Consider the following 27130-nt stretch of genomic DNA (forward strand, 5'->3'; position numbering starts at 1 on the left):
ATTCCCATCATTCCCTTATTACCTCCGACACCGAAGGTGGAAGAGGGTAATGTTTTCACCCCTGTCTGTTTGTTTGTTTGTTTGTTTGTCTCTCTGTCTGTTTGTGTGCAGGATATCTCAATAAGTTGTGGACGGATTTGGATGAAACTTGGTGGACAGGTTGGGTGGTGACCATGACAAATTGATTCGATTTTGGTGAAGATCTGATTATTTTTTAAGTGATTCTTCACTATTGAGAGATAGGACCAAAAATGATATATAGCATGATATTTAAAAAATGTATTGGGCCAGATATGTTCTTGTGGATCAGGCATTACGTGGCAGAGGTACGCACTCTACTGAGTGCTCTTCTCGTTTAACGTTGTGCTTCTCCTCATTTTGTTTCCATATAAAGTTCTAATTTCATCCCACCCCATGGAATAACCTTAACCCCAATCTCCTGTTCCTCCTGCAAGCCTCTCACTTCCACCCCACTTATTCTCATTTAATCCCTACTTCTATATATCACCCATTTGCACTGCACTGACCTTATGTCCAGTTGCAGCTCTCCACCTCCCATTTCACATCCCACTTCTCATTTCCTGCTTCTGCTTTCTACCCTTGTCAACCTGTCTTCCCATTCCATCTCCTATACTTTCGTCTTATTGTTTTGCTCACCTGGACTTTAGTTCGGTGAGCTTATGCGATCGAGTTGTGTCTGTAGGTGAGTGAGTCAGCGAGTCAGTCAACCTGAAAACACTTCAGTCATCGCTTGAACCAAACACACAATTTTGATGAATCTTGGTCACAAGCTTCATATCCGATGCCTAACGAAGGTGCCTTGACCATATCAAAATCTGCGCTCATGAAGGGAGTCTACCGGGGAGAGGGGGGGGGGTGCAGTGAAACTTAACCCCCCCAAAAATAGGTATTTGCTCTCTTCTCCAAAACTACACACACAATTTTGATGAAACTTGACCATAAACTTCATCACCCATGATGTACCAAAGATTTTTTTCACAGCCTTAAAAAAAAACAGGGTCGAAGGGAGTTTGTGGGGGGCTTGAGTGACTGTTGCGACTGATCCAGGTGAGCATCAAGACACGCGGCCCTATTTTTATCTCGACACCCCATTGTCTGATGATCTGATCTGGAAATAATCTTCATTTCTATCCACAACCTTCCTTCTTACCTTCAAGTTGTCAGTATTCAAATTGGCAGTAGGGTTCATGTTGGCAGTGCATCATCATCTCAGGTCATCCTCCATCCCTACCCCTGCTCTATCATACCCATGCCTTTTTCTTGCTCCGATAAAGAGTTAACACCAGAAACTTCAGCTTCTCCTGACTTCCCACAGCGGTTAGCATACTGTAATCAACGTTCTGTTGATTACATCCATTGTTCTACTTGTCCGATGATGCAGATCGACACAAGCTTTCACCTATGAGATTAATTCTTCATCATGTTCTTTTATAACCTGATTAACCCTCCCCTACCTCTCTTCAGCTATTTGCAAGTTGCAACATTTACTTACCTCTTATCTCTCTCTCTCTCACCACCTTCTGTCCATTCATAGCCTTATGTCCACATGTTGTTCTACTATCTGTGTGTTACCTGTCACCATGCTTTTCCATGAAGCTAGCTTTTCGAAATAAAACAAAACCTTTCTCTTTGATTCTCATTCCTGGATGAAGGATACATTTTTTCCCAATCCTTTTTCAGAGAACTGTCCAAGTGGCAAATAATTTAGAAATTGTATCAATCAAAATACCTGACCTTTTGTAGACTATCTCTTGCATAATAACTAGTCAAGACTACCTACATCTATTCCTCAAGCGACTGCTTCTACCAAATAACTTTTCTCCATATTGTATTGGTTAATCTAATTGAGACTGAAGCTTTCATACCATTCCTCCAGGAGAGGCAACTACTCTAGAATAGTCCTTTCTTGTCTCATTAAAGTCATTTAGTCATTTTCTCCTTGAAGAGCAACAAAACCAAATTGAACTAGAAGGGCACTCGGTAGAGCACATACCTCCGCCGCACAATCCCTGATCCACGAGAACATATTGGGCCCAATACATTTTTGAAATATAATGCCATATATCATTTTTGGCCCTATCTCTCTATGGAGAAAAATCACCAAAAAAAATTAGATAATTCTCATATCCACATCCAGATTCGGATCTTCACCAAAATCAAATCAATTCGTTCTTGTCACACACAAAACATGTCCACCAAGTTTTGTCCGAATCTGTCGTCCACTTTTTGAGATATCCTGCACACAAAGAGACAAACAACCAAACAAGCCGGTAGGTGGCGATGGGTCGCCGAGCAGGACTGTTAGTATTGCGACACTTTGACCGCTGACCTACTGGAGATAGGTCATTATGCAAATGAGCAAACTTGTACTACTCATCAGGGAGTATTCACGTGCAAAAATTTGTTTGGATCGGTTGAGCCGTTTTGCCGGTAGGGGGACTTGAATAGACATTTTGACCGAAAAATGCACTTATTGACCTTTGACCCCTGAACTAATCGAGATAGGTCATTATGCAAACGAGCAAAGTTGTAGTACTCATTACGGTCTATAAACATGTAAAGTTTTATTTGATTTGGTTCAATCGTCTTGAAGCTAGTGTGATTTGAAGTTTCAGCAGGAATGCTCAATGGCCCTCGGACACCCAAGTTGAGAGGGTTGCCATTTGGAAACTATAAGATATAGAGCAAAATCGATGTCATAGAGCGGATAGGGAATCACCTTAACATTATGCATATCAAATCTCATCCAGTTCCATCTACTGATAACTACTTGGTAACCATTTGAATGAAAAGTACCGAAAATGCGGTTTGAAATCAGAAATCCCAAAAGTTTGAAGGGGTGCTGTGGGTGAACAAAGATCGAAATCGAAAATCCGGCTTGATCGTTTGTGCACAATCTATTCCAGACGATTAGTGTGAATTTTCATGACCATCCGACCATAACCCTAGGAGGAGTAGCATTTGGCGCGAAGGCACCTCCAGCTCTCGCAAAGTATCGATTTTCGCAATAATTGACCTTTGACCCCTGAACTCAGCGAAATCGGTCAATATGTCCTGAGGAAAGTTGTAGTACTCATTGAGTACCATGAACCTGCAAAGTTTCATTCGTATCGATGCACTCACCTGGTCGCTAGGGGGCCTTCAATTTTCGCCAATTTTCGCGCATACCCTAATTGTAGGGGGCGCTGTGAGTAAAGTATTCCATATATCACAAAAACCAGAATATATTTGATAAAGCATCATTTGTAGATCATTCGTGCCAAATTTCATAACCCTATGTGGGATAATGGCTTTCGGAATTGATTTCGCGTGAACGGTACCGATTTTGAAGGTTTTTCGGTTGTTGCTGGGGAACCAAAGCGTCCCGAGCAACCATCACAATTTCCAAAGCACTAGGTCATAAGATGAACCTCCCACCCGAGTTTGGTCAAAATACATCCATGTTTACTACCAATTATGCTGATGACAAACAAACAAACATCCAAACAAACATCCAAACAAACAGACAGAATTACTGACAATAAGGTTCACCTATTTAGGCGACCCAACAGACAAACAAACAAACAAACAGACAGAGAGGGGTGAAAACATAACCTCCTTCACCTTCGGTGGCGGAGGTAAAAAGGGAAGAGGATTGTTGTTTTTGACCTTGTGGGATCATCATCCACACTTGTACTGTGAGCTCTCTCTGTCATCTTTTACCGACAACCAAAGAGGTTAATACATGTTCATCATATTATATGGCTTGTCTGTGTTCTAAGTCCAAGTGTTCTGCTCATCTCCGCAGCTACATGCCTTATGTGCTATCTGTCATGCGAGATCACCAGACTCGACGTGTTCAATCATAACTCATCCTTCCAACGTTATCTGTCTGAATCCCATTTGTTTTTGTTCGTTCCCATCAATGTTTCCCTGTTTCCAAACATACCTGCTTCCTGGGTATTTCTGTGCAAGCTTGTTATTACTCATCTTTCTAATATCAGTCCAAACATTCTCAACTTTGTTATTTTTCTGAACAATAAAGAATGGAGCCTTAACATACTCAGAATGAAAAGGTGATGAACTTTATTATAACACTTGCTGGCTTGATACATTCTAAGTCTAATTACCCCGTGCACGCAAAGCGAAAAGTGGGGTTAAGCAATTGGCTCATTTCTATCTGTCTGTCTGTCTGTCTGTCTGTCCTTCCACCCAAAGTTTTTTTGTTCACGATCGAGGAATAACTTAATTTCAATGGAATGTTATATTTGGAACATGAATTGGAACATGGATTGGGAAAACGAACATGTAGTTTTATAGTACTTTCGCTCTGAATTTGTCCCGACTGCAGATGCGCAGAGAGGAGTGAGCTGATATTTTTACTCCGTCTGTCTGGCAGTCAAACAAAATTGAAAATCATTCCAAACAGGAAACTTACTGTTTTAAGGACGTCATAAAGGACACAAACAACAGGCACAAATCACTATTTTAACATGTTAAATAAAATTGTGTAAAAAGACGCCGCATCAATGGCAGTAAGCTTCTGGAATTTATTTTTCGACGACCTTTAAAATCTTTATTTTATTTCAATTGAATTATATACTTGAACACTGCAGAACACAAATAACCTTTTTAGCACTTTCAAAACCCTTCTGTTTCGCAGTACTTGGACAAAATATTACGGGTTTTTTTTTTTACGTCATCACAACCAATCATATGTGCTGCTCGTGGATCACGCCCTTGTCCTTATTTCTTAAGACAGTGCGGGGTAAGGTGTTCTATGAATTCTCTAGTTACTGATGCAATGACTGCAATATCAAAACCCTTTCTTCTTATGCTCCAGAATTAATGATTCGCACTTATGGAAACATTTTGTCCTTACAGGATGGTGTAGAGGTAGCACACTTACCTTTGAGCTATCGAATCTGGGATGGAAGCACTACAAACTGTCGGAATGGTGTTTCACAGGCAGGTCATTGTGCTCTTCCTTGGATGGCCGATAATCCGGGGACTCATCTGCCAGCATTAGCTTGTGGACGTTCAAGATCCCATGGTATAATTTGTGAAGAGTGCGTGAGTTATCGCTGGTACTTTAAAGAGATAGTAAGTCGATTTACAGAAATATTTTGTTTGGTGCATTTAGTCTTGTCTACTGATGAACATTTACATGAATTGTGCCCCATACTGTGATTACCCAATTAAAATTTTTTTACATCCTTCTGCTTCCCGATGACTTCATAGTGGAGTTTTCTTTTTGCAGACCTTCCTAGAAATGCACGTAAGCAATGTTAATTCACAAACATGAAAAGAGGTAGTAAGATAGTATACTACCTTCAGAAAAGCTGGAGGAAGAAAAGTAGAAGCAGCAATTAAAGTGAAACATTCAGCAACTTTCTGAGCATCCTTAGATCTGATCATTATTGAACTTTTGACTTTAGATCCTTACATAATGTAACTTCAGACATGTATTAGTAATTACCACGGAGGCAGCCATATTTGGTCCATTGTTGGTCATCATGGTTGCCCTTTGTAGCCAAAGACGGCCATTCACATGTTTGGTGAACAACCTGGGAACGTGAATTTGATTATAGTATTGGAGCTGCTGCCCAGACAACAACCACATTGAGATACCAAACAGTGATAGCCTGGTGTCACGGGATATCCAAAAAGACGAGACCACTTGGCACATGCAGTTTTAGGCAGGAATTTGTAATTTGTTGAGGGTGTCGGTGATAATTCACTTACTCTTTGTGAAAGACACCATGGCATCTTTATTGTCCCCCAACATCTAGTGCAGGTAGATGGAGCCTCTCGCCTAACGTAATTCTGACGAACCCCACACATTGCCCTGCATTTGAAACACCGGGGTGACAGCTTATAGCTGGGTTAAGATTCAAACTCAGACGACACAGCTCCATCCATCCATCCATCGGGACCATACTCTGTGCAGAGCTTTAGTGCTGCCGAAGCAGTCTCCTTGGCTATTTGGGCACAATCCTGGACTGGTCACCACTCCAACATGGGATACCAGTATGCTAGCACTCGTTTTGCCACCCTCAGGAGGATGACAGGCAGAGTCAACGCCACCTGGTATTAATTCAACAGCCAAGTGGGTTTGAACTCAGGATCTTCGGATCCCAAGCCCACCACCCGAACAATTAAGCCAACACCAGACATACTGGACAGCTCGAAGGTGTACACGTATACGTCTGAGCTATCCTGCCAGCCCACCGTGGGCATACATCACATCGTCTTTGTGTTTACTCACTAAGTGTGTACCCACAGGCCCATAAGTGGCATGGCAGCACATGTGGTTCACATTCAGTAATGGACAACAATGACTAATTGCGAAATTCGCTGAATTTGCATTTGCTGGTTGATATGGCGCTTTTTAATTTCTCATGAGAATCTAAACCACAAAAAAGACTACAACGATCAGTTCTATAGTAATTCCAAGTTGTTGAAACACCTCTTGCTTCCCTTTACATAAAGTAGAGCACATGTTCAAAACAACTAAAAATTCACCATAAAATGCATCATTGTCAATACTAATAACTGTTTTACAAAAGTTCAAACACAACTTGTCACCTGCCATATATATCTCCTAGATACCTGTAGGTGTTCACCAGCTTTCTTCCATTTGTTCACCTGTTCCATAATGCTGAACTAAATAGCAATATTGCTTACTTCAATGAAACTCACCATGAAAAAGTTTAGCTTTCAGTTTTGCCTATTTTTCCCGATATCCCGATTTATTGCAAGATAAACACGTAGCAGGACAGCTGGGCATTCATGAATGCAATGTTCAGTGAGCCTCACAGAGAACACAATGCTGTCGGTGCTGGCTCGGCGATATGTATGCAGTTGGGCACCTGCCAACGCTGAGCTTTTGCCTGGGAGCTGGCAGGCTTTGGGCAAACTTTTGTGTGGGTCATCTCACCAAGGGAAACCTCACCCTGAGAGCACATAAAACCCACCATCACACCACGCATTACATAGAGCCAGAACACTGCTGGGAAGAAAGACAGACGTTGGGTGAAAGTGCAAGAAAGGGATAGACGACGATGGAGGTTGCAGTGGTGGGAGTAAGAGGAGGATGTAAGAGTAACAATGTAGCAGAAACATGAGAATGTAGTGTAATACGAGGGGAAATAAGAAGAGGTTGTAAACAAAAAAGTAAAAGAAAAGACATGACGTTAAGAAAAGAAGGGGTAAAACTCATATAATGGGTTATTGTGCAAGAAATGATCAATATAGGAGGAGACATAATAGGTAAGGTAAAGGCAAGAAGCTGAAAGAAAAGCAAGAATCTTAAGGAAAGGGAAAATCTGGAGCTTACGATGAGGGAAGAGTACAGGGAGCAACAGCAGGCAGGTCCAAAAGAGAAATGAAGAAAAGAGCAACACAATTCTGCGTCTGCCAAGGCACCCGCTGCCCCTAGGCATGCAGAAAGGCAGACACAGTATGTCCACAGCACTTCATTTCCTTTAAACAATCGCAGCCTCTGTCCAGATTGCTGATGAATTGTTTTGTGCGTAGCTCTATGGATAGAGAGTACTTTGGGAAGAAAGGAAGGAGAATGGAGGGATGAAGTTGACGTGGATGGAGGGGGTACAGAGGGGTGAATGGTTTGGGGTTGAGTAGGTTGCAGACATTAGCATGGATGAGCAAAGTAGTGATGATGGGATGATGCACCAGAATGATGAGTGAGAAAGTAGTATTGGTTCAACTGTAGTTTTGTTTTTGCTGTAATCGTTGCTGATGGGTGAAAGGGGGGGGGGTTTGGTTTGAGAGGGGCAGTTGTGGTAAGGGTTCTAAATGAGGGTCGTGCATGAACAATAACTTCTACGATAAGAAAGTGTGAGAGTGTATACGCGATTTTGATTGGCAAAATGTTAATCAGGCTTGTTGGTTTCCTTGTGGCCTTCAGAACTATGTAAGCTCATGTCTAGAGGGTATTTATGGATAGAGGAAGGCCACAGTGGGCAGTGTGGGCCACTCCTTGTGGGCAGTGGTCCAAAACATCTCCACTTATCCTTTGAATAGTGTATCTTGGTTTCCAAGTTGGAGGGCTTGGAATTGCAACTACATGTCGACTTCCTGACTGCAGGACCACTTCATGTACCAATATAATAAATAATATTTAATAATAGTTTTTTCTCAAGAAAATGTCGACAGAATTTATATATCGAAAACTATACTACGTATAAACTACATTTATCAATTTTTTTTTTATGAAGCAGCTCAAAGAGGAACGATAAATTAAGTGTGGAGAAAATTGGTTACATCAACTAGTTCACTTTCTCAGATGTTCAAAAAATGGTTTCCGAGGACGTTGTTTGTGTCATTTTTGCCCTGCACCATCAGCTACAAACTTATCATGGATTCTTGAAATGGTTAATTGTGTTGGTGGGTGAGGAGGTTGCAAACTCTCACCTCCACCTTCATTACATCTCACACATTTTTTGGATTTCCATTGCCACTTCAAAATCAGCTTACGTTGCTAAATAAGGACGAGTGAGCCACTGCCATCATATCGATCTGCATTGCCTTATATGAATGAGTAACAGCTGACTGTTGATGTGAAATCATCCCATCACATGATAACAGCATCCGTTAGGTATTATTTTGTTGAGACAGCGTGTGTATGTATAGATTTATATCTATATATCCCACATCTCTGACCTGTGAATGGAGGGAATAGCCAATAAGCTCGCACCGAATAGGTCGGATCTGAATCCAGACCTGAATTGAAATCGAATCGGCTTGTCCTTGTCACCTAACCAACTCTTCCACCCAATTTTGTCATAACTCATCCACAACTTTTTTTTGAGATATCATGATAGATATAGTGTTTGGCTTCATCTCGTAATGGTGAAGAATCACTTTGAAAATTAAAAGATTCTCGTATCTGGATCCGGATCTTCAACGAAATCGAATATATTCGTCCTCGTCACACACCCAACCTGTCCACCACGTTTTGTCTGAATCCGTCCATAACTTTTGGTGATATCGTGCTACTGTATATGAATATCATTTTTTGCACTATCTCTCAATGGTGAAAAATCACTTTTTTAAAATTTGCATCCGGATCCAGATCTTCACCAAAATCTAGAAACCTTTTCGTCCTTGTCACACACCCAACCTCTCCACCAAATTTCGTCCGAAACTGTCGACAACTTTTTGAAATATCCTGTTCACAGACAAACAGGCAGACAAGGGTGAAAACATAACCTCCATTCACCTTCGGTGGCAGAGGTAATCTTATTGTGACAGGTCAGAAGAAAGAGGGTATGGAAGAACCTCAAAACCCGACTTCTGCAGCAAGGACTCCACTTCATGCTGCCGATGAGGTGCTGCCTTGTCCTGGAGGAACAGCCTGCCACCCCGCAGCAAATCAGTTTACTCCTGACATTGCACTGGACACATTGTTTCTTGCAGTACCTATGCATAATACACCCCTAAACATACTCTGATCCTTGGGCACAAGACCCTACGAGACATTTCACTTTCAGTGCTCCATGTCTGCAACGATGGATTTTCCTCTTTAGTGACTGATGACCTCCATGCAGCACTTTAGCTCTTCAACTGTGGACCAAATGAATACTCCGATGTTTTGTCCACCACGAGGATGTACTTCAGGAATGTGTCACCCTTGTGTTGCCTATGTTACAGATGAGTCATGCACATCAATGCGTGTGGACAGCTAATCAATGGGAACATGGGAAACTCATTTTGCACAGACATTCCTCCTCAACAGTTTTTCAGTAAATTATGCAGAGCATGTTTGCAAGGGGGAAATACCTGCAACAAGTGCAATCCTGGTACAGGTAATGCTTCAGTTCCACTGCACAACGGCACAAACCTCCTGAATGTGTTCCTCATCGTCCATAATTGATTGATCGGCCTTCGTGTGTGGTGTCTTCAACGTCCTCATGACCAACCAATACGATTCACCCACTTGAGTATTGTTCAACAAGATTCATCCATCTGAGTGTGGTTCTCATATTGTCCCACCTGAGTATGGTTTAAAACTAACCCACCTGAGCATGGTTTCGTAAGAAGAGGAATGGTACCCCAAAAGCTTCAATCATAAGCAATGACAATTCTCACATGGAAGTGTTCCCAGCAGAACATGAAATTTTATAATTATACCATCCATCTGTACACAAAAAATTTGCCTTGCATTGCGTTTTGGTCAATTGCTCAGCTGTAACTGGCTGAGCATTACTGAACCCCTGTGCATTACCGCCATCTAGCAAGGAAGGCTGGTATTCCTATTAGCATGATGATACTGGAAAAGCTGCGAGTAGTTCGACATGATTATTGGACAAAGATTTTGAAACGGCCCTCATATGTAGCATGTGGAGGTGTGGATGCCCTTGTGGTATATACCTGTGCGTGTTATGGCTCAGCTGGCTTCTTTCATCCTGCTGTTGTTGTTGTTCGAATAATAATCTTTTGTGATGCAGCTTAAATGTCCATAGGTTTACATTCAAAGAAACAGATGCCTTTCATTCATAAAAACGTTGCACCTTACATTTAGTGCCTAAAATAAGACAATTTAGTAACAAAAAAATGTAGTGACTGAATAGCTACATTAATCCCACATTTTATTACCACGCACACGTGAAGCGAAAAGTGTGGTTAAGCAATTGCTTCATACCTGTCCATCCGTCTTATCAGTTTATGATCGAAGAACAACTTATTTGAATGTAATGATATATTTTGAAGATGAATAGGAAGACAAGTCTTTCATTTTACTGTAGTGAGTCTCAGAATTCATCCCAACCGCACATGCGCACAGAGGAGTAAAGTAAATTTCATCTGTCTGTCTATCTGGGAAATCATTCCAAACAAGAAACTTACTGTTTGTAAGGATGTTATAAAGGACACAAATAACAAATGTAATGTTTTTGATAAGTTGATGCAATTGACAATGCAGGAAATGATGGTAAAACCTGGAATTTATTTATTTATACGACTTTTACAATCTTTATCTATCCATAATTCCAGCAATCTGTATGTGTGTGTATGTGTGTGTGTGTGTGTGTGTGTGTGTGTGTGTGTGTGTGTGTGTGTGTGTGTGTGTGTGTGTGTGTGTGTGTCTGTCTGTCTGTTTGTCTGCGGCCGCCGTTTCTCGACGACCGCCAGTCCGATCTGATTGAAACTTGCCAGGAATATTGCCGGGGACCCGCTGATGTGCCTTTTCGAGGTTTGATGTCAATCGGACGAGCGGTTGCCAAGTTACGGCCATTTATCTGTCGACCAATGACAAGACACGGTGATATGATGTCACGAATGACGTCACAATTAATGTTTATTTATTTATTTGTTTATTATTATTTTTTATTTTTTGCACAATTGACAGTCCGATCTGATTGAAACTTGCCAGGAATATTGCCGGGGACCCGCGGATGTGCCTTTTCAAGGTTTGATATTAATCAGACGAGTGGTTCCCAAGTTACGGCCATTTATCTGTCGACCAATATCTGCGAGAGAGGGGATGGGAGAGGGGGGATGAGAGTGGGGGCGAGAGAGAGGGGCGAGAGAAGAGGGGGGAGAGAGGGGGCAAGAGAGAGGGGTAAGAGAGGGGGAGAGAGAGGGGGCGAGAGAGGGGGGATGAGAGTGGGGGGGGCGAGAGAGGGGGGCGAGAGAGAGGGGGCGAGAGTGGACTGCACATACTGGCACGCACCTATGGGCCCGCCCCTACAGGTCCATACTAGTTCTATGTAAGTTTAATTATATACTTGAACACTGTAGAAACAAATCATCTGTCATAATCATAAACCTCCAGTTTTGCAGTACTTCAATTTAAATAAGTGTTCAATGGGGGTGGTGTGTAAGCATGGAGTCCAGGACTGCTTTTGGAATACTTCAATAGCACTAAACTTTCGGATGTTTTCTTTAACGATCGTTAAAATTATTACTTTATTAAAATTGAAGCAAGACTGTGAAGGGTATCATGTTCTATGAACTCTCCAGCTGATCATGCAATCAATAACATAATCATGCTGAAGAGTAGTCACTTTCATTTAAAATAACAGTTGAAAGCATTAATGTTTAAAATATTGCATACTCTAAAGTAGTTGAGTTCCCCTTGATGGTCCATGACTGTTTGTATCCATTTAAGATGATAAAGCAGCCTGTGGTTCAAAACTGGCTCGAATACCAGGAAAATGATTTGATATTTTGCATTACAAGCACAATCATTAAATTTTAATCTCATTCACTTGATAAACCTAAGGTACTCGCTTTTCTCCTTGGGGCCGACGAAGGGTAAGGCCCGAAACGTCAGCTTCTCTTTTATTCCCGGCGGATCGATTATTATTTAAGGTATTTTATTTTCAATTTGTTATGGTATTCATGGTTTACTTATATGTTGTATTTTTCAAATTTAGCATCAGCTGTGAACCACAAGTAAACAAAAGGCCTCAACAATTAGGTTCTATTTGGACAAGATGCTTTCCTCCATGCTATATGGAGTCTGTTTGCAGTTGAGTTAAGGCTGTCATCATGATGAAAGTTGGTACAGCCTACTATTATAGAGGGGCCCTAATAAAGTGCAGAGGACACACCTTTCATTTTCTTGTTAATAACATACTATATGCTGTCCTATCTCCCCTATGCAGTTCATTCACTCTACTCTCCCATCCCCCATTGGTCCCACCTTCTCTTCTCCACACTCTCAGCAAGTCCAGAGCCATGCCTTCCAAGACTGTCTCGAACACCGCCTCCCCACGAGGATTATAAATTCAGAAAACAAAAGCCTTCAGGAAAGCAGAAATAATCTGGTTTGCCACGCACACCATACTCTATGAGCTTGAAGCTTCCTGGCATTATAAGTTTTCCAATAACCCAGTGGGTATCTCGAGGCCATCATGACATGTATGCCAATCTATCCACATCACTGCTCCATTCGCTCATTGTCAATGCACATCAGAGACTTCTGAACCTCCCTTGCACTCTCTGTTTAAAATCATCGCTTGTTTCTTCCTACATTGAGTTAAGGATCAGAAATCATAGTTGTGTCGTAGTACTGACGAATACTAATCATTGTGTAAAAGAGTTTAATCCGATTGCTTGCAACTGGATCACAGCAAGGCAACTTCAGACTTTTCCCCATCGCAATCTACGGGAAGGTGTGCCTTTGAGAATGAAGCCATCTTTAGTCACCTGCCTTCGTGAATGCTTTGGGTCACCTGGTTTCTGTTTGCTCGCGGTTCACAATGGTACGATTCGTGTAAGAAGTGTGGAAAATAAGCCTCTCTGATCTTGAAGTGGTAAAGTACCTTAAAGCATTAACCCTTTAAAGAGGAAAAAATCCAAACAAGTTAAGTCAAACAATCACAGCGTATTACTCGGTGTACATGAACCGGGGCTGAAACTGACTGTTCAGAGACTGGTGCTTCTCAAGGCTGTTTACAAAACTCCTTAACTTCCACCTAGTGGCTTGGTGCTCCAGCCTGTTTGTGCAAGCCCTGCACCCACCATTGTGTTTCGAATTTACATAACAAAGGCCACTACTCCAGGCTAAACAATGGCCTGAATTAGGGCATGCAGCCCGCTGCCATGCCCCTGGCACTGCCGAGAAGCAAGGGAAGGTTTACAGTTTTCAGTCCTTTTACATTGCTCATGGAGTCCAGGAGAAGAGATGACCTTTTTTTCTTTTCCCAATGTTCCAGCCAGAAATGTTTTTATCTCTTTGAAAGCGCAATATTCATTCAAGACGGAAAGTCCAAGGTATGCTTTGCGTTAAGTCTGAATATTTAACCAATATTTGATTCGATATGAACTTTTGTCCAACACCCAGGAAGATTTACAAAAGCGACTGTGCAGTCAAGATTGACGATGAACTGGAGAATAAAGGCAGAGACAAAACAAGCTGAGAACCTTACAGTTTCAAAAGTCATGATTTCAACACGACGTTCAAAATGTTCTCGGACCGAGATACTCAAAAAAATGCAAGACATGCGAATACTTTTGTTTTGCAATATACATTTACAAATAATTATATATTTATAACAATTTTCCTGACATAAATGTATATATACATTTACATATACATAAATATATATAAATACATACATAATATACATAAATATATATATATATATAAATACATAAATAAAATTTTTTTTAAACATATATATATATATATATATATATATATATATATATATACATAAATAAATATATATAAATACATAAATAAAATTATTTTTTTAAACATTATATATATATATATATATATATATATTATATACATATATAAATATATGTAAATATATATAAATAAAAATTTTTTTTAACATATATATATATATATATATATATATATATATATATATATATATATATATATATATATATATATATATATATATATATACATACAAATACTTGTATATAATCGGAAGAAATACTAAATAAAAAAGTTGACATTTATCAGATTATTTTGAGCAGCTCATTTTGAAAACTTTCTGAATTGTCCTCAAAACCAGCATTTAGCTTCAGTAGCCTATTTTGAGTGTGCTGGGAGGATGGCCTAGCGGTATGCACACACAATTCTAAGCTATTCAACCTCGGTTCGAATCTCAGCCTAGCTATAAATGGTCATCCAAATGTCTTCCAGGAAGGGTGATTTATCGATGTGTGTGCTGTCCCTCGGATGGATGTTAAACTGGACGTCCCGTCTGCTGGCATTATTTGGTGGAGGTTAAGTTCCCATGGTGTCTTTCACGAAGAGTAGTTGAGCTATCGCCAGCTCCATGACGAAGTTCTCAATTCCTGCTTAGTTGAACATCAGGCCTGCTCAGCTGGTTTGTGAAAGACTTGGGCCATAAACTTCCTCAGGCCAATCCCAGAAGACTGTGGGAATAATTGTGGCCCTTAAAGGAGAAGATGAGGATGGAGAAGCCTATTTTGAATGGGGAATATCTTCTGTAGTTACTTGTAGAACCACTATACATAGTTAGGCAAAATATGCAAAATTTTATGAAAGTCTGACAATTTTCTTTGCCCAAAGTAACTATTAAAAGGAAATGTAGTCATAGTTAGTCAATTTAGATTTTCCAAAAATCCTATTGTGCACTTATAAAAGTAGTCTAGCAACCTAAAAGTAATGGAAATGTGTTTTTAGATCAGACGATGGACAAACAATTGCTGCAGTGCAGATCGCTGTTTGGATAACATATGATGAGGAAAGTTTCCAGCAGTCATTCGGCCAAACTTACTTCCTTTCTCATCATCTTGTGTATAAACACTGAGCAAGGCAGACAACCAACATGTAGTACAAACATATCCTCATATTTTCAAGTTTTGCAAACAAGATTGATGAACATATACAAGTTTAAATTGATCCAGCCAAATCGATCAAAATCGTTCAATATAAATATGTGCCATTCAAGATAAAATATCCTTATTGTACTTTGATTTCACATGGATCGAGATCTGACTTGGCGTAGGTCCTTCTTTCAAGAAGCAGCTACAAGGAGGGCGGACAATTGAGCAGCACAAGAGCAACAGATGGTGCCACGTGATGGACGAACGTTGCGGATTGGCGTGGGTGAAGAAGGGGGTGCAGCGGGAAGGTTGCGACAAGGGGTTTTGGGAAAAAAAGGGGAGGGTAATCCTCCTTTTCTGTGCTCCTCTAACAAGCAGCCTTGATGGAAGACAGGCCCATGTTCTGGCCAATTGTAATGTGTGGTGCTGGAGTAAGGCTTTAATCAGGCAACAGATTCTACGTATGACTGTTGAAATAATGAAGATTATTGTGCAGAGAACGGATAATGTCAAAATGAACAACAACATTGGTCATTGTAACAACATCACGGTTTTTTATTTTTTTACGAAGTCGAGGCTCGTGGAGGAGCTAGAACATAGAATGGATCAGGATGTAACACAGCGACAGCAGGGGAGAGGGTCAAAACAGAGGAAGACTTGGAGAAATAACAACATAGGGAAACAAGCTTGAGGTGTTTCGACTGAGACATCGACAACAAAACAGGGATAAAAAAAAACAGGCAGACGTACAGACTCAGATAGACAGAAACTATTAAGAACTAGCCTTGAAGCAGGATAGGGATTACAAGTGACAGATAGATAGACAGACAGGATCAGAGAAATGAAAATAGAGGAAGGCAGAGACGGATTTCATTCCCCATTTTGAATCACATCTGCAGAATGTTGACTTTTCGCCCAGAAATAACGATGCCTTTCCCCTACCCATCACTTCCTGACAGTGGAAGCCATTTGTTGGAGATGGTACACTGAAGATTAATGTCTATTTGCTTTTAAAATGTGCAATGAACACAAGGTCTCATCGCAGTAATGCACAACAGAAATCAGTGTGATAGCTTAAAGAACGGAGATCACGTTTTTATTTCTACCGATGCCTTTAATTTTGCTCTCAAAACGTCAAAAGTATTCGTGGGAAAACATTATATAAAGTTGACACATCCCCGCCCAATCGTTGGTGCTATAAAGCAAAGTTAGCACAACATTGATCCACAGCATTTCTGGAGGACAAAGATATAAGATGGTCATCGACTGACTGGCTTTAAAAAAATGTCAGCCAAAGTAAAAGATGTAAAACATTTGGCAGGAGCCAGTGTGAAGAATCTCACCCCTCCTATCCCCCATGCCACAAGAAATGTCACAATCTTCTTTAACATCCCCAATAGCTCTCCAGGCCTGAAATTCGAATCAAGGTGGTAGGAATATGGATTTTTTTTTTAAAGGGGTCGCCGATAATTCGCTTACTCTTCATTAAAGACACCATGGGATTTTTAATGTTCAGCAACAACCAGCACCGGCAGGCAAGTCCTCCGGCTTAAAGTTCTTCCGATGGACGGCGCACACGTTGATCGACATTTCACCCTGCATTCAAAACAGCGAAATGATTGGTAGTTTGTCGCTTGGTCAACATTCGAACCCACGCCATACAGCTCAAAGGTGAGTGTGCAAACTTCCAGGCTATCCTGCCAGCCTTTGTGTTCACCCTGCATCACCAGTCAAAATTCTTTGAGAATAAAAATTGACACGCAAAAAAGAGACGAGAGGCACAGTGTCTTCGCTTCCTGATCTCCACTGCAATTCGTCTTGAAAAATTATTTCGCGACCACACCTGGAGGGTCTCACCTTGCACCGTCAAGAAGAGCACTCTTCGTGAAAGCCTACAGGTATCTGAAGCACCACTCAAACAGGCGTTCTTAAAAGAAAACTTTAATGTGAATAAGTTACCGGATTACAAAAGCAAATGCAGAAGCAAATATTCCATAAGGTCCTATTTCTTTTTTGAGACTCACAAAAGTAATCTTCCCTTTTTTTCAAAAAAAAAACAAACAAAAAACTTTTAGATATTGAACATATTGTCCACGTACAGGAGTCTTTTTCGAAGCATTTTGGTACATTTACAAGTGTACACTATTTACAATCTGTACAACTTTCAATCCTGCACAAAATACATTTTGTACAAAACCTGTTGATACAAGTGCAGTTTGGTGACGTCGCTGTTTGCTAAGCATTAAAATGCCAAAGGCACGTGAATGAAGAAAGAACAAAAATCTCGATGGATATTAACAGCAACACTGCGGTAAGTCGTTTAAAAGAGAATGAGCCATTACTTTTTAACAACACTGGAATAAAAAGTCTGTAAATACTGAGAATCACGTGTAAAGTGGAAAAAAAACAACAACGAAAAAGTACATCACGTGAGTATAAGTTTACAATAGATTTCATCCGTTTGAGCCGCTTCAAGATGAATGAGCGTGCTCCGCATTTCAAACACGCGTATACCTTTGACCACCGTCTCATTGTTGGACGTTAAAGATCTCAGGTGGCTTCTTTAGTAAGGGCAGACTTTTGGAATGATGGACCATGGACAAGTTCCAGGTTGAAACATTACAGAGCTGGTGGTTCTCTTACTAGGTTAACATTCTTCACTATTGTTCCTTAACTGCTCCAAATCAAGTCTTTAACAGCAGATGCATAATGTGACGCATGGTGCCACCTTCATACAGCACCAAGTTCAAAGCGATGTCTTCCAAAGAGACAATGGAGTTCTGGAGATTAAATTTTTTTTTTTTTAACAATCAAGATTGATTGACTCCATTTAAATTCAAGGTACTTCCTGGTCTGGAAGGTACTTAAACAAGTAAAACAACTATGTTGGGAAGGTACAGTTCATGAGAATTATCCGTATCCTCACACACAAGAGGGAGTCAAAAGGTCTTTTTTTTTTCTCGCTCAAAAGGTTTCCCCTCCCTGACCATGAAGTGAAACTCCATTCACAAGTTAGTCCTTGCATATGTCACTTCCAGTGAGTGTCACACATCCTTCCCACCGTGGGTGTTCTGTCCCCCCCCCCAACCCCTACGTCCACCCCACCCGACCAGCCCACCCCCAATGCCACTGCAATGGAAGTCATGTTTTGGGGGCACTAAAAAAACATTTGGAAAGGGAAAAACCTTTTGACCCTCTCCTCCAAGGATTATGATAGTTGAGCAGGCGGTTCGGGGCAGCAATAACAGGATGATGTGCAAATTGCATTAAAGTGAAAAAAAGAAACTCGTTTTCCCATCATAAAAGGCCTTAAAATGACAACAGAAAGTCACCGATATGAGACTGGAGAGGTTTCCATGTCGGACCATTTGTCCCATCACCAGGTGAAAACACACCTTCATTGGGTACATTGGTACTTTGACCCGTCTATCCAGCGTGATGATGTAACCTGCATTAGAGAGTTACAGGATCGTGTGTTGTTTTTATCGTTCCCAAGATTGAAACTTGTGCATATCAAACATTGTCACCGCAACAGCAACAAGAAGATGGTGAGCGGGAACAACCACAACCTCGGGCGGACATCGGCGATACCTGCCGCACGAGTCCGCTCGCCTCTCCAGGAGGACCCCTGCGCGGTCTGCACCCCCGCGTGCCTGCGTCGAGCGCGCTCCCCGTCCCCTGCGTCCCATTCACCCTCGTCTTCCTCGTCCTCGTCGTCGTCTTCACCATCCCCGCTGCCCTCATCCCCGTCGAAGCACAGCCGCGCCATGTTAGCCTTAAGCACCTCACAGAAGGGTCTCTCCACACCGTCGCACACGCACTCCCCGAGTGCCAACGCACCTGGGATGGCGAGCATGCGGTAGATGACCGCGCGACATTCCCGCGCGCAGCGAACTCCGTTAAAGAGCTTCCCGCAGCGCATCAGGTACTCGCCCATGGCGACGCTGCACTCGGGGTCTGCCTCACAACGGACTCGCGCCTCGGTGCAGCCCAGCGCGACCGGAGCTCCGATGTCGTCGCCCACGCTCGGAACGGGGATCGTGCGCGGCACGCACGGCTCAATGGCGCGCTTGGCCGCCGCGCACACGGGGTCGCGGGCACACTCGCACGTCTCGAGCAGCGGACCGGCGCGGGTCTCGTTGAGGCGCACCAACGCGTGCACGCAGTGGCTCGGACACCGCGGTCCGTGCGCGTCCCTCGCGGCTCCCGCGCCGCGCAGCGCCGCCTCGCACGCGCGCAAGTACTGGTTGTACGCGAGCTTACATGGTCGTTCCTGCAAGCAGCGAATCTCGGCCTCCCAGCATGCCGGACGTCCTCCGGGAGCCGGGGAGCCTCGTGCCGCCTCAAGGTGCAGCAAGGCACAGAGGACGGTGGAGAGGACGGCGACGAGCGAGAGGACGCGCCGCGGATTGTGCGCACGGTACCGGCGGTGGAGCGCCGAGGTCGCCATGCTCGGCCTTGTGGGCGACGCAGACGCGGGAATATCGCCGCTCCGTGGTTGCTGCCGGGGGTCCAAGGCACTCAGTCCCGCATGTCAGAGACGACCGTGAATCGTGTCCGGCGGTCGCGTACTCCAACGGGACAAGATGTGGTCGGTCCCTCCGAGCGATCGGGATAACAAGCACGGGGAACTCAAAACAAGCACGGGGCGACGGAGAGCGAGACCTCGAACAAGGTTCCCAAGAGCCGAAGTACGTTCCCGCGCTTTTGCCCGCGCCGACCCGATCCTGACCGCTCTGCCGCGGCGCGTCCTCGCACCCTCAACTTTATCACCTGGTGCAGCTCAAAAGCGCCGCTTGTCCATGGCGGCCGCATTGGTTCCGCCTGTCTGCCGGGCCGCTCGCTCCGCTGCAGGGTGTCTCTCTGCTCTTTCTCTCGTTACCCACCCCTCCCGTGTGCCCCCTCCCTCCCCTTACAATCCACCGCGCTCCATTCTCCTCCCCTCCTTTTCCTTATATTCCAGCTACAGGCGGCTCTGCTCTCTTCGTCCGTGCAGCAGCTTCCCCTCCTCCCCCTCCAGATATGTCCTTTGTGTATCTATCCACCGTTGATTCGGACCTCTCTCTCTCTCTCTCTCTCTCTCTCTCTCTCTCTCTCTCTCTCTCTCTCTCTCTCTCTCTCTCTCTCTCTCTCTCTCTCTCTCTCTCTCTCTCTCTCTCTCTCTGGCGAGAACTTATCTGTTCAGCTGAACACCTCGATCCGCGTTCTCTTTCCTTCCTATCTCGAGCCCTCCTCACATCCCCCACCCCCTCACACCATCATCCCATCTTCTCTCCATCCCTTTCTGTTCTTCCTCAAGCATCCCCCGCCTCCGCGCCTCTGCCCGACCCCTTTGTCCGTCCGTTACAGTTCATGCCCGATTGCCCAATGGCTCTGGGGCCGAGGCTCGGGAACGCGGGGCCAAGCGATGAGAGCGACCCATTGGGTCCCCGTGACCCCACTCCTTAGCGCCGTCACTTAGACGACCGGGATAACGGCTGGACGGACAAGGGAGTGCAGCGAGGGGGTGGGGGATGTGAGGAGAACAAGACGAGCGATGGATGAACGAGTAAACACTACTACCAGCCCACGTCATCACGTGCTCCTCATCGTACATTGTATTCCGAGCACCGGAACACACAGACCTGCCCTTTTTAGGAGTGTACATGGATATTGATATCTCAGTTTTGCCGTTATAAAAAGTATGACTGATTAAGGAGAGATTCTTAACTATAATTTCATATCTAGACCTCATTAGCAAATCATATTCATCATTCAATGAAAGTCTCTCCATTCTCCGCCCCCCAGCTCCCCCCCCTGTGGGGAGGTTGGCTCGCTTGGGTTCGAATCCCGAAATCCCGACCCAGCTATAACTTGTCATCACGGTGTTTCACAGACAGGGTGATTCATAAATGTGTGTGCCATTCCTCGGATGGGCGTTCAAGTGGGCAGCCCGTCTGTCTGTGTTAGGTGGTGGATGTGAAATATCCCACGGTGTCCTTTGTGAAGAGGAGGCGAGCTATCGCTGGGACCCTGACAAATTACAAATTCCTGGCCTAACTACTTCGTCGAGCTTCATGACTGGCCAGTCAGCTTGTGAAACACTTGGGGCAAAACATTTTTTTTGTTTTTTGTATACCTTGTCGAGGCTCGTATGAGAGCGAAATATTTCCCTGCCAACCTCGCAAGAACGTTGGAATTGTGACTGTTAAAGAAAATTAGTATTAAATAAGAAGAAGAAGTGGAGGAGGAAGCAGAAAAATCTAATTCCTCCACCCTACATCCATGCAGTTGCATCCCACCACAGCCCACAACAATTGTAAGATATCCCCCCTCCCAAGCACACTAAACATTAATATTTCGTTAAATTAGAAAATTAATTATTTCGCTTAAATATGTGAGGAAAACTCACAATCATTCAATATAGTATGCATATATAAATAAATAATATATATATATATATATATATATATATATATATATATAAAAAATATATAAAATATATATAAATAAAAATATAAAATATATATAAATAAAAATATAAATATATATATATATATATATGTATATATATATATATATATATATATATATATATATATATATATATATATATATATATATATATGAATGCATCATATAAATATCTATAAATATCTAAATAAGTAATGATAAAAAATACATATATAAATATAAATATCTAGAAATATAAATATATATTGAAATATATAAATATATATAAATATCAAGAAATATATATATATATATATATATATATATATATATATATATATATATATATATATATATATATATATATATATATAGACACACACACACACACACACACACACACACACACACACACACACACACACACACACACACACACACACACACACACACACACACACACACACACACACACACACACACACACCGTATTGGTTGACTCCAGCAGGCAGCACGTTCATGCAGAAGCAACAGGAAGTGCAAGTTGTAAATATTTACGTTTTTCATACAAATTCTTGAACCCCGAAATCCTGAACCTCCCGTTATCCCCATCGGGGCCTATGGCGACCAAGCAGTTTTTGAACAGACTTCGAAGATCATCTGCATGTTTGTGTGGGACCGGGTACAAAAATGATTTAACCTCAAACTGTTTCTCTTGGCTTTAGAGAAAGAGAAAGTGTGTGTGTGTGTGTGTGTGTGTGTGTGTGTGTGTGTGTGTGTGTGTGTATGTGTATGATGTGTGTGTGTGTTTGTATGAAGTGTGTGTGTGTGTGTGTGTGTGTGTGTGTGTGTGTGTGTGTGTGTGTGTGTGTGTGTGTGTGTGTGTGTGTGTGTGTGTGTGTGTGTGTGTGTGAGAACAGTCCCCACTGCATGTACAGTTCAAAATCTCCACTGTATGTACAGATTAAAATCCCCACATGTACAGTTTAAAATCTCCACTGTATGTAGTTTAAAATCTCCACTGTATGTAGTTTAAAATCTCCACTGTATGTCATTTAATATCTCCACTGTATGTAGTTTAATATCTCCACTGAATGTAGTTTAATATATCCACTGTATGGAGTTTAATATCTCCACTGTATATAGTTTAATATCTCCACTGTATGTAGTTTAATATCTCCACTGTATGTAGTTTAATATCTCCACTGTATGTAGTTTAATATCTCCAATGTATGTAGTTTAAAATCTCCACTGTATGTAGTTTAAAATCTCCACTGTATGTAGTTTAAAATCTCCACTGTATGTAGTTTAATATCTCCACTGTATGTGGTTTAATATCTCCACTGTATGGAGTTTAATATCTCCACTGTATGTAGTTTAAAATCTCCACTATATGTAGTTTAAAATCTCCACTGTATGTAGTTTAATATCTCCACTGTATATAGTTTAATATCTCCACTGTATGTAGTTTAAAATCTCCACTGTATGTAGTTTAAAATCTCCACTGTATGTAGTTTAATATCTCCAATGTATATAGTTTAATATCTCCACTGTATGTAGTTTAAAATCTCCACTGTATGTAGTTTAATATCTCCAATGTATGCAGTTTAATATCTCCACTGTATGTAGTTTAATATCTCCACTGTATATAGTTTAAAATCTCCTCTGTATGTAGTTTAATATTTCCACTGTATGTAGTTTAATATCTCCACTGTATGTAGTTTAATATCTCCACTGTATGTAGTTTAATATTTCCACTGTATGTAGTTTAATATCTCCACTGTATGTAGTTTAATATCTCCACTGTATATAGTTTAATATCTCCACTGTATGTAGTTTAATATCTCCACTGTATGTAGTTTAATATCTCCACTGTATGTAGTTTAATATCTCCAATGTATGTAGTTTAAAATCTCCACTGTATGTAGTTTAAAATCTTCACTGTATGTAGTTTAATATCTCCACTGTATATAGTTTAATATCTCCACTGTATGTAGTTTAAAATCTCCACTGTATGTAGTTTAAAATCTTCACTGTATGTAGTTTAATATCTCCACTGTATATAGTTTAATATCTCCACTGTATGTAGTTTAAAATCTCCACTGTATGTAGTTTAAAATCTCCACTGTATGTAGTTTAATATCTCCACTGTATATAGTTTAATATCTCCACTGTATGTAGTTTAAAATCTCCACTGTATGTAGTTTAAAATCTCCACTGTATGTAGTTTAATATCTCCACTGTATGTAGTTTAATATCTCCACTGTATATAGTTTAATATCTCCACTGTATATAGTTTAAAATCTCCACTGTATGTAGTTTAATATCTCCACTGTATGTAGTTTAATATCTCCACTGTATGTAGTTTAATATCTCCACTGTATGTAGTTTAATATCTCCACTGTATGTAGTTTAATATCTCCACTGTATATAGTTTAATATCTCCACTGTATGTAGTTTAATATCTTCACTGTATGTAGTTTAATATCTCCACTGTATGTAGTTTAATATCTCCAATGTATGTAGTTTAAAATCTCCACTGTATGTAGTTTAATATCTCCACTGAATGTAGTTTAATATCTCCACTGTATATAGTTTAATATCTCCACTGTATTTAGTTTAATATCTCCACTGTATGTAGTTTAATATCTCCACTGTATGTAGTTTAATATCTCCACTGTATATAGTTTAATATCTCCACTGTATGTAGTTTAATATCTCCAATGTATGTAGTTTAAAATCTCCACTGTATGTAGTTTAAAATCTCCACTGTATGTAGTTTAATATCTCCACTGAATGTAGTTTAATATATCCACTGTATGGAGTTTAATATCTCCACTGTATATAGTTTAATATCTCCACTGTATGTAGTTTAATATCTCCACTGTATGTAGTTTAATATCTCCACTGTATGTAGTTTAATATCTCCAATGTATGTAGTTTAAAATCTCCACTGTATGTAGTTTAAAATCTCCACTGTATGTAGTTTAAAATCTCCACTGTATGTAGTTTAATATCTCCACTGTATGTAGTTTAATATCTCCACTGAATGTAGTTTAATATCTCCACTGTATGTAATTTAACATCTCCACTGTATATAGTTTAATATCTCCACTGTATGTAGTTTAATATCTCCACTGTATGTAGTTTAATACCTCCACTGAATGTAGTTTAATATCTCCACTGTATGTAGTTTAATATCTCCACTGTATGTAGTTTAATATCTCCACTGAATGTAGTTTAATATCTCCACTGAATGTAGTTTAATACCTCCACTGAATGTAGTTTAATATCTCCACTGTATGTAGTTTAATACCTCCACTGAATGTAGTTTAATATCTCCACTGTATGTGGTTTAATATGGAATAGGCAAAGCCTAGAAGCGAACGTAGAATTCTTCTTACATTCGCTTCTTAAATATATCAAATTAAAGTCTTTTTGCTTTGAAAAAATAAATATTACTTTAACATTACCTTCACAACAACAACTACACCGCCTAGAACAGGATCGCATCTGAAAAAAAAATTCCTCAACATTACCTTTACAACGACAACTACACCGCCTAGAACAGGATCTCATCTAAAAAAATAAATACTAGGAGCGAACGTAGTATTCTTCTTACATTCGCTTCTGACTTTACCTATAACTTGTTCACAACTGTATACGCAATTTCCGGTTACTTCGGCCTGGATTCGGAATCAGCGATCAAATAACGTAAATCACGATTAAAAATAATTTTTTTGATAATGCGGGAGATATCTTTATTAAAATCATTCAACCTGGTGTTGGCGCAGTGGTTAGGGCAGCGGCTTGGGATCCAAAAGGTCCCGAGTTCAAGCCCCGTTGGGCCACTGAATTAATACACCAGGGGGTTGACTCAGCCTGTCATCCTTCCGAGGTCGGCGAAATGAGTACCAGTGCACTGGGCCGGTGTATACCCTGGTTAAAATAGGTGTACCATATCCCTGTGTCGTAAGAGGTGACCAGGGTTGCGTCAGGAAGGGCATCCGGCGTAAAACATGTGCCAAATCACCATGCGGATCATACGGATGATCCGCTGTGGCGACCCCGAACGGGAGCAGCCGAAAGAAGAAGAAGAAGATCTTTATTAAAATCAGTGGAGGAAATATACACCATGTCTGATATTATTTGCGTCTTTCATGTCTCCGACGATGCCTTTATCTCCTGGCATGCATCATTCCCCATGAGAAAAACCGGAAACAAAAAAAAAAAACAGAAGCAAAAAAAAAAACGGAAACAAAAGGGTCATAGCCAACGACACTGATTCCGAATTGCCATGGTATTGTGTTGTTGCTGTTGTTTCCTATTGCCTCATGTGCACGCGTTAAGCAATATTCACAAGATAGAAATAAAACCCAATCGTGTTTATACCGCCTAGAACAGGATCTCCACTTAATACCGCACAGCATTTAAAAACAACCGGAAGCAAAAGGTCATATCCAACGACACGGATTCCCAATTCTAGGGGTATTGTGTTGTTGTTGTTGTTGTTGTTTCCTATTCTCTCATGTGCACACGTTAAGTATGAAGCTCACTGCGTTCGCTATTACTTAACGCGTGCACATGAGAGAATAGCAAACAACAAAAACAACACAATACCCTGGCAATTGTGACTCCGTGTCGTTGGCTATGACCCTTTTGCTTCCGTTTTTTTTTGCTTCTGGTTTTTGTTTCCAGTTGTTGTCATGTGGAATGATGCATGCCAGGAGATAAAGGCATCGTCGGAGACATGAGAGACCCAAATAATATCAGACATGGTGTATATTTCCTCCACTGATTTTAATAAAGATATCTCCCGCATTATCAAAAAATAATTTTTAATCGTGATTTACGTTATTTGATCGCTGATTCCGAATCCAGGCCGAAGTAACCGGAAATTGCATATACAGTTGTGAACAAGTTATAGGTAAAGTCAGAAGCGAATGTAAGAAGAATACTACGTTCGCTCCTAGTATTTGTTTTTTTTAGATGATATCCTGTTCTAGGCGGTGTAGTTGTCGTTGTGAAGGTAATGTTGAGGAATTTTTTCTTTCAGATGAGATCCTGTTCTAGGTGGTGTAGTTGTTGTTGTGAATGTAATGTTGAGGTAATATTTATTTTTGCAGATGAGATCCTGTTCTTGGCGGTGTAGTTGTCGTTGTGAAGGTAATGTTGAGGATTTTTTTTTTCAGATGAGATCCTGTTCTAGGCGGTGTAGTTGTTGTTGTGAATGTAATGTTGAGGTAATATTTATTTTTGCAGATGATATCCTGTTCTAGGCGGTGTAGTTGTCGTTGTGAAGGTAATGTTGAGGATTTTTTTTTTCAGATGAGACCCTGTTCTAGGGGGTGCAGTTGTTGTGAAGGTAATGTTGAGGTGATATATTTTTTTTAGATGACATCCTGTTCTAGGC

General features: G+C 41.2%; 1 protein-coding gene across 1 annotated transcript; it reads right to left on the minus strand.

Annotated features, from left to right (window-relative positions):
- Nucleotides 1–17210: 17210 nt before the first annotated feature.
- LOC147030611 (growth arrest-specific protein 1-like) lies at nt 17211–20764 on the minus strand. The gene has a single exon (XM_085874849.1). It carries the CDS (start codon nt 19733–19735, stop codon nt 18809–18811), a length of 927 nt encoding a protein of 308 aa, XP_085730975.1. The 5' UTR covers nt 19736–20764; the 3' UTR covers nt 17211–18808.
- Between the last annotated feature and the right edge of the window lie 6366 nt (nt 20765–27130).

This window comes from Eptatretus burgeri, chromosome 3, assembly GCF_056783735.1.
Source record: "Eptatretus burgeri isolate ZD-2024b chromosome 3, Ebu_testis_v1, whole genome shotgun sequence".
NCBI classification, from domain to species: Eukaryota; Metazoa; Chordata; class Myxini; order Myxiniformes; family Myxinidae; genus Eptatretus; species Eptatretus burgeri.

Bases quoted from the DNA above. Each gene is read 5' to 3' on its own strand.
- LOC147030611 (XM_085874849.1), bottom strand. From the start codon at position 19,735: ATGGCGACCTCGGCGCTCCACCGCCGGTACCGTGCGCACAATCCGCGG.